At 51.9% G+C, this 16,853-nt stretch overlaps 2 protein-coding genes across 16 annotated transcripts in view; one reads left to right on the top strand and one right to left on the bottom strand.

Moving 5' to 3' along the window:
* Positions 1 to 724: 724 nt before the first annotated feature.
* On the top strand, positions 725 to 16,181 carry DYNC2I2 (dynein 2 intermediate chain 2). 2 transcript variants are annotated; one of them, XM_010951206.3, is made up of 9 exons: positions 725 to 932; positions 7,921 to 8,169; positions 12,661 to 12,770; positions 13,277 to 13,434; positions 13,984 to 14,093; positions 14,639 to 14,764; positions 14,958 to 15,190; positions 15,445 to 15,602; positions 15,821 to 16,181. In XM_010951206.3, exons 1-9 carry the CDS (start codon positions 747 to 749, stop codon positions 16,057 to 16,059), a joined length of 1,569 nt encoding a protein of 522 aa, XP_010949508.1. In that variant the 5' UTR covers positions 725 to 746; the 3' UTR covers positions 16,060 to 16,181. The 2 variants fall into 2 exon arrangements, with proteins under 2 accessions (XP_010949508.1, XP_010949507.1); XM_010951205.3 differs by having other exon boundaries at positions 726 to 932; positions 14,597 to 14,764.
* Positions 16,179 to 16,853, bottom strand: part of SPTAN1 (spectrin alpha, non-erythrocytic 1) — a 57,939-nt gene continuing 57,264 nt past the window's right edge. For all 14 annotated transcript variants that reach the window (XM_074362335.1, XM_074362336.1, XM_074362333.1 and 11 more), the window contains one exon: positions 16,179 to 16,658. In XM_074362335.1, the coding sequence (XP_074218436.1) occupies positions 16,533 to 16,658 (126 nt within the window). In that variant the 3' untranslated portion in view covers positions 16,179 to 16,532. The remainder of the gene's footprint in view (positions 16,659 to 16,853) is intronic.

The following is a 16,853-nucleotide window of genomic DNA, read 5'->3' as shown; positions in this document are numbered from 1 at the left end:
TCTGGGGCAGTTATTTTTCAGACAATCAGCACCCTCAAGCAACATGTTAACAGTTGATTACTGATAGAGTTATTCTGAGGATTTACTAAGGTCAACATACAGAAAGCTCTGGGCTCTACCTGACGCGGTAGACAATCACTGGTAGTTTCTCAAGTCTTTATTTTCAGTCTAACAAGTATTTTTCTATATTCGACCTCATTTGGGCCTTCCAACTGAACCACATTCTGGATCTGCATATGGATGTTTAAAATCGCCATTCTATCGAGACAGAAACTGAGGACCAGAGGGAGAGCCCTTGGCTTCGAGGTGGCCTCCAACTGGAGCGATACGGTTGCATTGCTCCACTGGAGCATTCGGTTGCAGAGTCAGCTCTGCACTCCCAGGCCCCTACGACTCTGCAGCCCGCGAAGGCCGCAGCCTCCCGCACTCGCCTCTGCACCTGGCCGCTCAGCGCCATCTTTGAAACTGGCACGGGTGCCGCGCTTCCGCACTTCCCTCCCCGCCTAGAGTAGTCGCGCACGCCCCAGATGTGCTCCTTCTGCGGTTGGAGAATCCAAAACTGGTATTTCTTGTCGCGTCGACCTAAAAGAATAATTTATGTCTTCTTCTCGGGTCTTGGAGGGGGCACTCTGACAAATTAAAAAATGGTGCTGATAGCCTCATATACCCAGTCTTCCGCTCGAGGCGCAGGGGCAAAGGTTGCGTTGGAGTGCGCAGGCGCGAGGGGGGGGCGCGGACCCGTGTCCATGGTAACCCGCGCGCGGCCCTCGCTCCTCTGCCTGGCGGGAAGCGCGGGTGCTGAGACACTGGCGACAGGCGGGGCTACGGGTGTCGAGGGGCCGGAGCGGCCCGGGCCTCTGCAGGACGAGACCCTGGGCGTGGCGTCCGTGCCTTCGCAGTGGAGGGGCGTCCAGGGCATCCGCGGGGAGACGGTGAGGGCGCGCTGCCGGCTCTGGGCCACAGGGGCGGGAGGGCGAGGGACTACGCTCGGCCGCAGGGCCCGGTTCTGACGCCGCACCGTTTTTATATTTTAACCCACAGAAACTAACCCTCGGGATACTCTCCTCCCAATTTCCCCAGTCTTTGAAGCAACAAAAAGGGTTTTTCTTTAAAGACCTCTACAGACCCTACGTGTGGAATAATTTTGTAGGAACTGCAGTTTTTAGGTATTTCAAACTTACTTTTACGTAAAACAAACAAACAAACAAACCCAAAAAACAAACTGCATCCTAAGATCGGTTTTCTAGTACATAGTTTACTACAAAGCCCACAAACGAGGTTGTTTGAGATGAGGGCAGGGCTACTGGGTACCAGGTCGTCTGAGGGGTCTGTGTGTAGACTGAGCGCCTGCTGTGTAGGAAGAGGTTCTAGCGCTGGGGATTCATCAGTCATCAGTGAATGAGCTCCCTTCTGGAACTCACATGCGCGGTTGTTTGCAGGGGACAGAAAATAAAGGACGCATGTCATAAAGAACTAAATTATATAGTGTATTAGAGGTGTATAGTGCCATGGACAAAAGAAAAAGGGTGAAGGATTAGACTGGATTGCAGGACGGGCCTCAATGAGAGGGTGATGTTTGAGTGAAAGAATTAACTAAGTGGATACATGAGGTAGAACTGTCCAGGTAGAGCAAATTTCCAAGTGCAAAAGCCCTGGGCTTGGAGCGGATCTGGCAAATGAGGAGGCAAGTGGGGCTGGAAAGGAAAGACAGGCAGAATGGTCCCAGGTGAGGTCAGAGAGGGTAAGGAGAGGCAGGAGGAGTGTCGATCCTTGCCGGTCATTGTAAGGATGTTGGCTTTTCCTTAGTGAAATTGAGCACCGCAGGAGGCTGCACATTTCCTTAAAGAGGAAGCTGAGGCTTCGCTTGCCACACAGATGGTTGAACCTGCAGAGCCCCGTCCTCACCAACAGCACTGAGGTTTCCATGAAGTCTTACTCCTGAGAACAGATTTCTTACCTCAGGCCAACAGCCCGCAGGTCTTGGGCCAGATTTGATCTGGCTTCCAAGCACTTCCCACTTCACCATGCTGCACAGGAATGGTTCTAGTTAAAAGCAAAGGCAGTGGAAATTTTAGTTACACCCATCCGTCCTTATCGAAGGTAAAGGTGTAATTCACATTCACTGGCTTAAAAGAAAAACAAACTTGAAATAGCTCTTGCTTGCTGAAGATTCAGATTTTAGAAGACTGCAGGTTGGGAACCACTGACTCGATGTAACTTTTTACTTTTTTTTTTTTTTAAACAAAGAATGATATTGAGGCATGTTACTTTTCTTGTAGCTATGGCTTTAACCCGTAGGTCTCTAAGAACTGACTCTAACACTTGAGGCATAAAAGGCTTTCATCTCTGAGATGGTTCCCTTGAATCAGTCTCTCCTGTCCTACTGAAGGAGATTCTTTATTAAATTGTAAGAATGTTGAAGGGGCCGAAGGAAAGTGGTAAATTGCTTTTTCCAAGTTAAATTTTTTCTCTTTATTAAAGTTATGTGTCCCCAATTTAGAAAAAAATCTGGATAAGCAAAAACTGGAAATAAAAACCATCCCACAGTCTCATTCTCCAGCCATTTGGTTTGAACCTGTCCCATCTCTGTTTTGTCTTCTCTTTTACAAAAATGGAATCGAATTGTGCATAACATTTGATAGACCTACTTTTTTCACCTAATACACCCTGAACATCCTTTCGTGTTTAAAATCTTTTTATAACCTTATTTTATTTTACCAGTCCCCTTTGATGGGCTGTTTCCAATTTTTCTCATCAATAAACCCTGCAGTGAGTATTTCAGCTAAATTTTTATGCAGTTCTTAATGTTTTTGGAAGTTCTTTTGGAAAAGCCAAACATTGTTCTTTGCTTGGCCCATGTAGTGGTGCAACAGTGGAAGATACTTTCACGTTCCAGTGATGGATTTTTTTAAAAAATAGTAATGGTTTTTGGCCTGGCTTAACTTTTCTTGTTATATCCTGATTTGTTCACAGAGGAACAGGGTCCTGGACTTTGACTTGAGACCTGGATTTGAGTGCATGGACTCTGGGGGCTTGGCCTTGGGTCAGTCATGTGATGTGTTCTACAAAGAGGGTCTTGTTAGAGAGATTAAATGAGATTGCTGATGAAAAAGCACTTCAAGAACCCAGTGCTGTCCAGGTGGAGGGGATTACGAGTCTCAGGAACCAGGGGACCAGTCCGCTGTCTGAGGTGAAGGGCTCTTGACTCTGCTCATCTGCTTTCTCAAACTTGGCTGACATTGGAACGCCCTGCAGAGTCTTGACAAATATGAATGTCTGATTCCTACCTCCAGCGATTCTGGTTTAATTGGTATGTAGTGTGACCTGGGAATCTGGTTTTATAAAAGCTCCCCAGGTCACTGCATAGTAAAACTTGAGAACCACTAATTTAATCCATCCCATTTTCCATCAGAGTGACCTTTCTGAAACCCATTCTGATCCTATCAGAATGTAGGGTGCATTTTCCCTTTTTATGGTAAGATACATATAAAATGTACCCTGCTAAAGTGTATAACTCAGTGATGTAAAGTACATTCACAGGGTGCAGCCATCACCACCATCTAGTTGTAGAACTTTTTTTTTTTTTTATCATCAGATACATTCTGGGCATTCAGATCTGTCTTCTTTGAGCTCTGGGCTCCCAGATGGCAGGGAGTGGGTCTCTTGTACTTTTGCCTCTCCGAGAAGCCCCCAGAAAATACTGAATTGAATACTTTTTTGTGTCCTGTCATCCATGGGTTGCATTCTGTTGCATTTCTTCCCTCCTGCTTTGAATTAAACTTAGCTACGTACCTGTCCACTCCTCCCTCTCCCTGGACCTGCGGCTGCTACCTTGCCTTGGTGGGTTCTGTAGCATATGGCACCCCCTGCTGGAGGCTGTTTGTTTTTAACCTGGGGTCTGGACTCAAAGATTTTTAAGAATTAGATTTGTGGTTCTCAATGTTTTGGAGTTTGCTAGGCAGTTTTTTTTTTTTTTTTAAATTTCGTTTCATTTTTTCCCTTAACGGAGGCTCTGAGGGTTGAACCTAGGACTTCGGACATGCCAAGCATGCCAAGCCCTGCTACTGAGCTATATCCCCTACACTCCCAGAGACAGTTTTGATATTAGATTTTTTTTTCAAGGCACATATGAAGGGATTAAAAGACTAAAACAACACTGAAATAGCCTGTAACAATTATAACTCAAAGGTGGTGTCGCATAACAGGGTCTCCCAGCTTCTGTGAAAATGTTCATCGTTGTTTGCTTCATTGGTTGACTCTTGGCTCCGAGTCATCCTTAGAGTAGCTGTTTGCTGCCCTGACATAGTCAAGAAGCAAGTTCAAGTAAACAGGAGTTTCTGGTTTGGTTACCCTACACTCTTGGAGGTCTCACGGGAATGAGACAATGTAATTGTCCATGTTGCATCACAAAACCCCACTTAGCTCAACTCTGTATCCAAAATATTCTCATCTCACTACTTCTGCTAGTTAACATCAAAACGTACTTCCCACTTGGGTCAAATTTTGTTAGCTCTGCTGATGGAGAGCTGCTGAATTAGGTCAAGGGTCATCGAAAGGAGATGGAAAGAAGGGCTGGGGAGTGACAGGAACCTGAGGAAAAGGGAAATTCTGGTTGGAAGGGGAAGTGGAGGTGGACGTGAATGGAAGTGGCAAGGTGACAGTGAGGAGCCACGTTCACATTGGCAGCATTCTAAGCCCCTGGGGAGGAGATCTGTCTCAGCTCATCCCATCCCAGCTGAATCCCAGGCCCCCAGCATAGGGGAAAGGGCGGTGATGCCAGCACTGTCTGCACCGTAAGGGTGCAGAGATGATGGGCGCTGGGGCCAGGGGCGTGGCCATGGGAAGCATACAAATGAGGGGTGAGTGCCCTCCCCGCCTACCTTAGCATTGGCATCAGCTGGGGGCTTACTGGCTGAGCAGTTTCTAGGGCCACACCCTAGACCTACTGAACCAGAAACTTGGTACAGGGGGAGGAGGCAGCAGTTTGTCTATTAGCAAACCTCTCAGTGATTCTAGGGCCCTGCTCATTGAGGTCGTAAGTCTAGAATTGTCTCTGAGGTCCTGTTCCACTCTGGAGTGAGGTGTGCGGCTCAGGTGGGTTAGGAGGGCGAAAGGAGGAGCTGCCCTCTGTATTTGCTGGTGGTGGTTACCACCCAGGGGGATGAGGGAGCTCGGCCTTCAGCTGCATGTGGTCCCAGACCTCTGCGTGTTCTCTCTGTATGGTTCGGTGTTTCTCAGTTTAGGACGCAGCCCCCCAGCCCCAGATGGGTCAGGGTGGGGCCAGTTATGGGATCTCTAACCGTGGAGGCTGCCTTAGGCGTCCCTGAGCAAAGGGGGAATTACGGTGGTTTCTTATCAGTTCATAGAAGAATGTTACAGGTACAGTGTCATTAATTTTGGGTTTTTTTGGTCCATAAATTTTCCTTAGTGTTTTGGCATCTGTTATTTGCCTGAATAAGCAAGCAGCAAAGAAATGTTAATAGAAATACCTGAAAAGTTAGGAACTTGTCATCTCTGTGGACATTTTTGCCTATGGTTGTGATTTTACATTAATTTTTACATTAGGACATTCATGTAACATTCTCTTAGAAACACTGTTTTGAGTTCATCTGATGTGGTTAGTGGCCAGGATTTTGGATTGAGAGAAAACAGCATGACTGAGACAATTTAGTATTGTGGGTCAGACTGCCTGGGTTCAAGCTCCACTGGGGTCTCTTCTTTGCTGTGTGACCTTGGGTGAGTTACTTAACTTCTCCTTGTCTCAGTGCCAGCATTAGTAATGCAAAAATAGGATTTACTTCATAGGGTGGCCCTGAGGACAAATAAGATGATATGGGCAAAGCTATGGGTTAGTGCCCTAGTTAGCACTTAATAACTGACACTGTTACCATCTTCGTGGCTTCCAGGAAGTTTGAGATTCACCCACAATCTCTTAACATTTTGGCTCAGCATGTTGACTTTCTGATTCTCGTGCCCATCCATTGATTTCTTAATGCGCATGCTCCCTCTGTGGACTTCTCCAGTCTTGTGACTTCAAGTCACATCTCTGATTGGATGCTTTCAGGAGCCTCTGGTCTTGGGACCTCTCTCGGGAACCCTTGACACCTCCATGTGGATGTCTGAGAGGTATCCTCAGATTAAAGCTGGTCTAATAGAAGGGCTGCCTTTCTGTTCTTCCTTTCTGTTTGTATTCTTTTCTCCTGGAATTTGTCCTCACATTCAGTTCAAGGATACCCCATCCACTAGTTCTCAGAGCAGAGGCATCTGCCCTCCTGCCCACAACCGCTCCCTGAGCACCCAGAGGCCCATCCTGGTTTGACATCATGGTCCTGTGGCTTATGCCTCGAGGGAATCCCCAGCCCTTCGTCCTGGCTCGCAGATTCCCCATGGCCTGGACCTAGTCAATGGCCGCCCTCCCTCACCTTCTGCTCCTGCATATACCGGCTGCTGTCCAGCCTCTGAACTTGGGGCCTTTTCTACCATAGGCTTTTGCTCTGGTCTTCTCTGCATCTGCTGAAGTCCTCTTTCCTGTAGCTCTCCACTTGTCCTTCACACCTCAGCCCAAATGCCATCTCCCCAGAGGCCTCCCTCGACATCCCATCCCAGTAACCTCCCTGCGGTTCTCTTCTCTCCCACACCTCTGCGTCCACCTAGTGCCATTTGTGTCCATCATACTGTTCTTACGTATTTATTTGCCTGCCCCCAGCCTCTACGTAAGCACCCTGGGCCCAGGAATCTTGCACATTTGTTTTCTGCTATATCCAGAGTACCCAGACAGTGCCTGGCAAGTAGATGCTAAATATATAGATAAAGTGTGTGTATATGTGTGTGTGTGTGTGTAGTATAAATGAACTTGTACTGTATGTCAAATACCATGCAAAGTGCTGGGGACATAAAGATAGGGCAGAATTCTTAGGCTGGAAGAGCTCATTGTTTAATGGGAGATGGACAAGCAAGGAGAGAATTAAGTGGAGTGTGAAGAGGAGCATGGGGACAAGTGTGGAGGGCTCTGTGTTCTAATGAGAGCTTCCTCCTGTGTGGGGCCAGCCATCTTCCTTCGGGCTCACTACCCCTGGCCTGGTGCCCGGCCTGAGCAGGGTAGCACGGGGATCCGGGCCTCGTCACTGCCCTGTGCCTGCAGGTGCCTGGTGAGTGGCCACACGGGGAGAGCCTCTTGCAGACAATAGTAATCTCAGTGAACAGGGCCCCTTGTTTGATAAAGATTGGTCGTGTCCTCAAGAAATTAAAGTTGTGTCTCCTTCCCTGACCAGATGCCTGTCTCTGGGCCCAGCCAAAAAGGGACAAGGAATTGGAGACAGGTGGCAGAGTGGAGCGAAGTGGTGGCTGGCGGGGGTAGCCTGCCTTCTCCCAACTAGCGCATCACGGACACGTGTGCTTCTTTAATCCCGGGGGCACCTTGGAAGGTACCCTGCTGGAGAGGTACTGGAGAGGGCTGGCTGCCAAAGGAGGGAGCAGAGGGTTGTTCTGTTGGTGGCCAGGTCTGAGGTTCTTCAGTGCTGGCTGGTAGCCACTGCTGGCTCTAAGGTGACCAGGTTCCTATTGCTATCATTGTCTCCACAAAGGGCACTCCCTCTAAATAGTGTCATCAGAAGTCCTGGTTAGGGTCTTATTGGGTTACTGCAGACCAGTCACTGTGGCTGGGGGAGGGACTGAGGCTCTGATTGGCTGGCTGGGGTCGTGACTCCCTCGGTGGGTCATCTCCACCCGCGCCACTGAGTGGGTTCCTCCTAAGAAAGACGGGGTAGTTACAAGAGGAATGGACAGATGCTGGGCAGACAGAATGAACAGCGGTCCTTTAGCCCGAGGATAAACAGCAGTTGGGGCTGGGTGGGTGCCCCGGGCAGGTGATGCTGGGAGCACAGCTGGCTGGTGACTGTGTGTTTCCATCTCCTTGTCCAGAAAAGTTGCCAGACGGCCAGCATCGCCACCGCGGAAGCCTCCGCCCAGACCCGGAAATGCGCGGATGCCGAGGTGCAGACTGAGGCCCCCGAGCTGGTGGGCGTGCCATCCGTGCCCTGGAACGATGGCCCCCGGCTTGCAGCCTTTCTCCGGAGAGTGGAGGTCATGGTCACCCAGGAGCTGAATAAGAATTGGCAGAGCCACGCATTTGACGGCTTCGAAGTGAACTGGGCCGAGCAGCAGCAGACGGTAGGGGTGGGCTGGTGCCGGCCTGGGAGGCCTCAGGTCCGGGCTCTACCCCATTTTAAGTCCCTGAGTGCTGCTCAGATGAGAATAATAACAGTGACAGCAGCAGCGTTTACTGGCCTCTTGCTTTTCTGCCAAGTGCTAAGCTGAGCTTTACGAGAAGCAGTCATGGGGCCTTACCCGCTGCCCTTGAAGTAGATGCTGTCAGTTTCCCCGTTTTACCTTTAGGCAGTGGTGGGGGCAGGATCTGAACCTGGGCAGTCTGACTCTGGATCTTATGTTCCTGACCACGTGGTTCCCCAGGCGCGCTCTGCGCAGGCTTATCTACTCCTCAGGACGACTGTGCGAGGTAGTGCTATCCTGATCTCCATTTTGTAGATGAGATTCAGACAGGCTAAGTGACTTAGCCAAGGTGGCACAGCCGTAACTGGCTGAGCTGGAATTTGCGTCCTGGTCTGTCTGGTTTCACTACCGTACTCTCCAAGTCTTTCTGGTCTTGAGGCACAGCTCAGAGCTGTCACCCTGTAAACTCAGATGTCCATTTGGATATGCAGCCTAGGCTTTGAGATCAGGGAGCCTCTGAATAAAGAGGGGCCCTTGGCTTTTGCTCCACCGTGGCGTTGCCTGTGGACAGGTTGCTTGCTCAGCAGCCTGTGAGAACTTTTCTTATATAATGTTTTCTTCTGTTAGAAGTGGAACTGTGTAATTCTGTGTTCAGAGGTCAGCAGTCCCTCTCTCCCTTCCTCTTGTGCTTTCCTTCCATCTGTTTCCAGGTACACAGCTGCCCTGGTTCCACCAAATCATTGGCAGGTGTGGGAGAGTTGATTTAGTTGAGAGAAATCCTCAAAATTGCTCTGAAAAAAACAATTGCCAAGGCCATACCAAAGTGTGGAGCCATTGAATCTTCTCAAGCAGAGCACAAGAATAACTTAATGAACGTTAAATCTCAGCGTGCCCGTTTGACAGTTACATTCAGAGGGGTTAAGCTTTTGTTTTTCACTGTTAACCCTTTTCCGCCTTCTGTGGATTAGTTTGGTCCATGTGTGTATTACTTTCCCCGTCTTTAAAATACAGCTACTCTTTTCTCATTACAAAAGTAATACATGCTCATTGTAATAAACTCAGCCATTGCAGAAATACAGAACACGTAATGTGTAGGCAGTGAGCGGGAACCCTAGTTCAGAGGCCTTTAGAGTCGTTCCTGGGCTACGCTGACACGTAGCATTACCGTTACTGCCGTGGTCATTAAGAACGTTGTAAACAAGTGGAAAGCACTGTACATTTCATTTGTGACCTTTCTCACTCACCACAGCTTTCCATGTCAGTTCCTGCGGGGGTGCCCCAGTCCTCCTGGAACCTGCGTGGCGTCCCGCTGCCCAGACACTGTCAGGGGACAGCCCAGCAGCAGCCCCACTTCAGAAACATATCCTCCAGGAACATGTGACTGGGTGGGAGGCTAGGCAGTGCCCTGAGTGGCCATGTGGCGTGCAGTCCCCTGATGGCCCTGAAGTTTCTTAGCTATTCCTGAATGTGGGGCAGAGGAGTCATGCTTTCAAATCTTGCTGTTACATAACAGAACTGAAGGAATCTCTCTGTCTTCGTTTTTCTTCTTTTGCATCAATTTTTTGTTTATTTCTCCCTAGTAGAATTACTATTTGGGCTGATGCATTGGGTTTTGCTGTCTCTCCTCCAGCTGTCAAGGTATTGGCCTTGACATTTCCCCGCTGTCCTTGGTTGTAGCAGCCTGAGAAAGGCTGAGATGCCTCTCTTATGAAAGACTGTAACTGCACAATTCTAAATACAATGACAAAAGCAGAGCACATGGAGTGACAGAGATACCCTAGATTGTGCCCCAAGTGAGCCCAGTCCTCCCTCTGTCCCTCCCCTGGCCCTACTCCTGTGCAGCTGGCAGCTCTGGCTCAGAGAGTCAAGGAGGTTTTACCCTGTGTGCCACTGGGCGTCATCTGGAGAGACCTGGCCAGGGCTGGCTGTGTAGACTTGACCATCACTAATTTGCTTCAGGGAGCTGTAGCTTTCGTGCCTTGAGACATCACTGAGAGGACCCAGTCCCTTCCCACAGCCTCCTGCCCAAGCTCCCCAGCTCTGGCCTGGTGACCCCTCAGCCCTTGGTCCTCCTGGGCTCAGCAGGCGGTCTGCAGGAGCGCCCACAGGCGCCTTATGAATATTCACAGAGAGGTGGGCCCAGGAGGCTGACTGAGTACAGGATGGCTCCCAGAGCCACAGGACAGAGGCTGGGGCAGCCCTTACCCAACTCAAAACAGGCAAATGGGTGGCTGGTGAAAGGGAGGGACATTCACTTCAGGGTTTTTACTCAAAAAAAAAAAGTAACAATGGCAGCGTGGCTGAACACTTTGGAATTAGCGAAGAGGGAGAGGTCACCTGGGCGCCCCCGGAGCCTTGGGCCTCTGCTGTGTCCTGCCTCTGTGCGCACGTGTGTGGCTGGCAGCTGTGAGGCGCGTGGCCGACCTTGGGGTCTTTTCAGAAGCAAAGCCTGTTCTGTGTTGTCAGATTGCTACACAGACTTCACCTGTGTCCTTTTTAAATGCCGTATAATGTTTCACCATAATTTTTCTTTTCCGAGTCAGGCTTATTGAGGTGCATTCTCTATACAAGTAAATTCACCCTGTGTGTTGATCTTGGCAAACACATACCCACCAGTGAAGGTACAGAACAGCCCATCTTTAGATTCTAAATTGTACTATGATTGCAGTTATAAATGGTGTTATGATAAATCATGTGTATAGTTTATTTTTAATGTAAACGTTTACTGACTACAGCATGAAAACATGCAGTTTACACGTATTCAGTCCATACTTCTCACACAGTGAAAACGCGTGTGGAGCCAGAATCCAGGTCCAGAAACCAAACATCCGTAGACCCCCCAAGGTTTTCTCCTGCCCCACTGTATAGCTTTGTTTTAAATAAATATTTTTTGAGATATAATTTACTTCTTATATAATTTTTTTGGTTTGTTTATTTTTGCAGGGGGAGGTAATTTGGTTTATTTCTTGATTTTTAGAGGAGGTACTATGGATTGAACACAAGACCTCATGCATGCTAAAGCATGTGCTCTACCACTTGCGCTATCCCCTCGCCTTTTTTCTTTTTTGGGGGGAGGTAATTAGGTTTGTTTGTTTATATGGAGATATGGAGGATTGAACCCAGGACCTGGTGCGCGCTAAGCAGGCACTCTGCCGCTGAGCTGTACCCTCCCCCACTGCTTCTCATATAATTTTAAAGTATACTGTTCGGTGGGTTTTAGTATATTTCCAGAGGTATGTAACCATTGTCACAGTCATTTTTAGAACATCTTCATCACCTCCCTTCAGAAGGAAACCCCATATCCAGTCACTCCCCATCCCCCCGGCCCCCAGCTCCTGGCAACTGCTAGTCCACTTTCTATCTCTAGCTTTGTCTTTTCTGGACATTTCATATAAATGGAATCAAATACAACAAGTGGTCTTTGTGGTCGGCGCCTTCGACTCAGCAGAGTGTTATCAAGGGCCCTTGTGTTGTAGCCTCTGTCAGGGCGTCATTCCTTTTTATGGCTGAATTACGCTCTGTTGTGGGAGGTACCCCACTTGTCCATCGGTCGATGGACATTGTGGCTCTCATGAACAATGCTGTGGGCATTGGTGTACCAGGTCTTGTGTAAACGCACGTGTGTTTTCAGTTCTCTTGGGTATGTACCCGGGAGAAGAGCGCTGGGCCACGGGGTGACGGGCGTCCTGAGGAGCTGCTAGGCTGCTTTCCGCAGCAGCCGCGCCGTCCTGCCTTCTCACCAGCAGGGTACAGCGGATCCCACCGGACAGCTCACAGATTTTGGATTCTTTCCGTTGGATAGGTTCTTTACATGGAGTTACGACGTCAAGAAGTGTGAAACTTTTCACAGGAGTTTTGGTCTGTGGTGCAAATTACTCCCGGAAAGTGCGCCGACTCCTCGCCCTGGCGGCGCTGCCGCTTTCTCATTAGCTGTTGCTGGCCCGCTGTAGGCGGAGAAACCAGGAGCCAGAGCTTTAAAAAAATTTTGTGTGTGTGTTTAAATAGAATTTATGTGTGTGTTTAAATACACATAGCAAAATTTTCCATTTTAACTATTTTTAACTGTACAGTCATGTGGCATTGAGTACATTCACATTGTTGTGCAGCCATCGCCACCGTCCAGCTCCAGAAGCCAGAGCTTTTGAAGCCATGTGTAGAACAGATGTGAGTGAGGGTCCAGCTTTGATCTGGAGCCTGGTGTCTGTCTCGGTTCACAGGGCCCTTCCTTCTGGGTTTCTGGAAGCATCCTGGTAGGGGAGGTGTTGGGACGAAGCCTCCACACTTCTCTCCAGGGCTGGGCGGTGGACTTGAATCACTTACAGGGAATCTTTTGGGAGGCACAAGCCTGTGGGTGGTTTTTGTTAGGTGGCCGTGAGGCCATCTGCTGGGTGGCTTTGGGGCTCAGGGTTAGGGATGGTCTGTCTCTTGCAGGTGACCTGCCTGCACACCCTGGGCTACCCCCCAGCCCAAGGGCAGGGTCTGCATGTGACCAGCGTCTCCTGGAACAGCACCGGGTCCGTGGTGGCCTGTGCCTATGGCCGGTGAGTGGTGGCGGGGTGGGGTGGTGCAGGGCGGCTGAAGGCCCTGAGAGCCATGTCTGAGCCTCTGTCTCCCTGTGTGCGCAGGGAGAGGTTGGCCCCGTGCTTGGCCTTTCTGGGAGTCTTCCTTCTCAAGGCTGCCTCGGCATTGGGTTGGCAGGAGAAGAACAGGGAAGGGAAGGGCTTAGAGCCCAGGACTCCCAGTGCCCCCTGGCCAGCACTGGGCAGGGAGCCCCGGGCCTGCCTTGTCTAGTCCAAGATCTGTCTCCTGATATGACCAGGTTCCCCAACTCTTGGTTCCTGGAGACCCTTTTCCAGAGAAACTCATGTGCTGGGGGTGCCGTGTTGGAGCCTCTGCCACTTTGATACCCAGGACAGGGTCTAGGTGTAATGGGGACACAGAGGCGGATCTGTTTGTGGGAGTTGGGGGTGAGGTGGTTTGGGCAATGGGGTGGCGGGGAGGAAACCCTGGCCTAGGGGCAGAGCTAGCTCAGGCACTTTCTGTGCAGGCTGGACGACGGGGACTGGAGCACGCTGAAGTCCTTTGTGTGCGCCTGGAACCTGGACCGGCGAGGCCTGAACCCCCAGCAGCCATCAGCGGTGGTGGAGGTGCCCAGTGCTGTCATGTGCCTGGCCTTCCACCCCACACAGCCCTCCCATGTTGCAGGTGAGGCGACTGGTTTACCTCGTCTCTGCTTCCCACCCTGCAGAGGGTGGGCAAGGGGAGCCTGCCATTGAGCCCTCAGCGCCTGGGCATGGCCAAGGCTATGAGGGAGGCAGAGACAACAGGTGGCCCTGACCCTTGGGCCCAAGTGAGGATGCTGAGTGTGTCTGTGCTGGGCACAGAGCTCGAAAGAAGAGGAGGCAGGTCCTTAGCTGAGTCTTGTGGGAGGACAAGAGGCACAGGTTGGGACAAGAGGCAGGATGAAGCAGGCACCCTTTGGGAGCTGTCAGTAGTGATGGGAGCTGTGCATGTTGGGAAAGGGGGCAGGTGGAGGGAATGGCGTGGTGCTGGGCAGGGAAGAGCATCCTGGCAGCAGGAGAGGCTCCCTGGGGTGTGGCACAGCAGGGGAGAGCACAGGGCCTGGGGACTAGGATGTTTCCTCCTTAGGGTGGTTTTTGGGAAAGTGGCCCGATGCCCTGGCTCAGTGGGTTGGAGGGGTGGGTGCTTGGCCCGGAAGCTGGGCTTCCTGCCCAGGCCCGCTTGGTCCTGCAGGTGGGCTGTACAGTGGCGAGGTGCTGGTGTGGGACATAAGCCGTCCTGAGGACCCACTGCTCTGGCGCACGGGCCTGACAGACGACACACACACCGACCCTGTGTACCAGGTCAGAGCAGCGGCCTGCCTGGCGGGGCAGAACCTCCCCTTCTCTGAGCGAGGCCATGCTGTTTTGGGCCTGCTCCCTGATGCACAGTAGGACAGGGGTGCCCTAGGCATAGCCAGGGAAGAAGGTCACCAGGGGGTTGGTGGTTGGACAGCTGCTTTGGCTTTTTCCCAGGCCATAGTCATATCCTGCCCCCAGCAGGACCCCCCGCCCAACTTCTCCCTTTCCCAGGCCCTGGCCATCCCCAGTCTCCTCCAGAGCTGCAGTGAGAGGTTCCCCACTGTTCTGTCCTGGTTTTCTGCTGGACTAGGGGAGGGACCTTGGAACCCCCTGCATCTGCTCCCCTTGGGTGAGGTGGCTCCCAGGCCTCTCCCAGAAGCCTTTTTTTTTTTTTTTTTTTTTTTGACCTAGAAGAGAAGGGGAGGGCCGGGGTGGAGAGTGACATCTGGTCTTACTGGGAGGTGGGGTGGGTATCCTTGACCTCAGCCCTGCACCCTGTGGTCCAGGTGGTTTGGCTCCCGGAGCCCCAGCATAGCCACCGCTTCCAGGTGCTGAGCGTGGCCACTGACGGGAAGGTGCTGCTCTGGCAGGGGGCCGGGGCCGGCCGGCTGCAGCTCAGCGCAGGCTTCGCCCTGGCCGTGCAGCAGCTCCCCAGGAACACCAAGCTAAAGAAGGTACGTGGGGGCGAGGCCGCCGCCCTGGAAACGGGCCCCGAAGGCAGTGGGACCCCCTGAGCCAGGGAGCCCTGGGGGCGGGCGGGCAGGCAGGAGCCCCTGTGGGCCACAGCGTCCACGCGTGTGCCTGGGCTCCTTGGGGCCGCCGTGAGCAGACCCCCTGAGCTCTGCCCTGCTGCTCTTCTCTTCACAGCCTCCCCGGGGGGAGACCGAGGTGGGCGCCACGGCGGTGGCTTTCTCCAGCTTTGACCCCAGCCTTTTTGTGCTGGGCACAGAAGGCGGCTACCCACTCAAGTGCTCCCTGGCAGCGGAGGAGGCTGCCCTCGCATGGACGCCCAGCTCTGTGCCCCTGCGGGCCCCGGCACGGTTCACCTTCTCTCCCCATGGCGGTCCCGTCTACTCCGTGAGCTGCTCCCCCTTCCACAGGTAGGGAGGGTGACAGTCTGCCCGGCCATGCTGTAGACCAGCTTACAGGACCTGCACTCTGCTCTGGGTCCAGGGCTCCCTCACTTTAGCCCCATTATCGAGGGCCCCAGTGGTTGGCCCCTTCTTACCAAGAAGATCTCAGGTTTGGGGGCATCTAGGGAGGCCTTTCAGGAGCCTGACAGCCAGGCCCCAGCTGTACCTGGGCCCCCAGCACTGCCCCCCTTGCCTGGCTGTGTGCTCTGCATCCTATTTAGGAATCTGTTCCTGAGCGCGGGGACAGACGGCCACGTCCACCTGTACTCCATGCTGCAGGCGCAGCCCCTGACCTCGCTGCAGCTGTCCCACAAGTACCTGTTTGCTGTGCGCTGGTCCCCAGTGCGCCCTTTGGTGTTTGCAGCTGCTTCTGGGGAAGGTAGGAAATGGACCAGACTTGGATCCATTAATGACACGAGCCCAGCCTGTACCTGGAACTCTGGGTTGAGCAGAGACTATCCATGGGGTGAGGATGACTTTCCTCAGGTCAGGTGGAGAGCTGAACTGAGGATCAGCCTCATCTTGTGCACAGGGAACTGTGAAGAGGCCCAGAGGCCACTGCTCTGGGCCTCTGATTCCACAACTCTCTTCCTGAAGGTGATGTACAGCTGTTTGATCTCCAGAAAAGCTCCCAGAAACCCACAGTTTCAATCAAGCAAACCCAGGACGAAAGCCCTGTCTACTGTCTTGAATTTAATCGCCAGCAGACCAAGCTGCTGGCTGCTGGCGATGCCAAGGGCACAGTAAAGGTATGGCAGCTGAGTACTGAGTTCACTGAACAAGGACCTCGGGAAACAGAGGACTTGGACCAGCTGGCAGCAGAGGTGGCCGCCTGAGGGTGACAGAGCAACAGCCGGGCCATGGTGGGGAGAGTCTCTAAATGCAGAGGCAGGTGGGGTGAGGCTGCACTGGTGCTGTGTGTTTCTGATGGAAGCTGAATGAAGACAAGATGAGCTTTTGGGGGTGTCAAGTCGTTTATTTGTCTTTTACATGAAAACAGAAAATTGGGTGGAGAGGGGGCAGAACAAGAGGGGAGCCAGCCAGCTGCTTAGATTTTCTGCAGTCGGAATGGGGCAGCTGGCTTCAAGACAGGAAGTGGGTCCCCAGAGCAACAGGGCAGTAGCGACTGGACTAGAAGCAGTTTATTGAAGCACCATTTTCTACTAAATCTTACCTCAGGCTAAGCAGGTTAAGGTTACACTGGAAAGAAACACTGGAGCGTTTCCTGAAGGGCACAGAGATGCGCTGACATGCAGCAGGGTGACGGCAGGGCAAGCAGCGTGGGCCAGGCTAACCTAGGGGCAGAGGATCAGTTCACGAAGAGCGAGCGGGTAAACTCGACATAGTCGAAAGCAGTGGGGAGCTCGCGGCCCTTGCCGTCCACGTAGGGCTTCATGTGGGAGACGCAGTAATCGGCTTGTTCCCGAGTCAGGTTCTGGAGGAGAAAGTGGCACCTGTTAGCCAAGCCACCACCAGCCACACTGACTGAGGCAGGGGGTGACCAGGTGGACTGCAGAAATGTTACCTGAGGGTCAGGAAGGTCTCTGCTGATAGGGCCTCTGGCCTGGCCTGAGTTTCATTTGAAAATGAGGCTAAAATGCCTGCCCCCAGCAGCTAAGGCTAAAACTGG

Source organism: Camelus bactrianus, chromosome 4 (genome assembly GCF_048773025.1).
Source record: "Camelus bactrianus isolate YW-2024 breed Bactrian camel chromosome 4, ASM4877302v1, whole genome shotgun sequence".
In the NCBI taxonomy this organism is placed as follows: domain Eukaryota; kingdom Metazoa; phylum Chordata; class Mammalia; order Artiodactyla; family Camelidae; genus Camelus; species Camelus bactrianus.
Note: the sequence above shows the minus strand (reverse complement) of the source record. Positions and strands in the feature narration are given on the sequence as shown.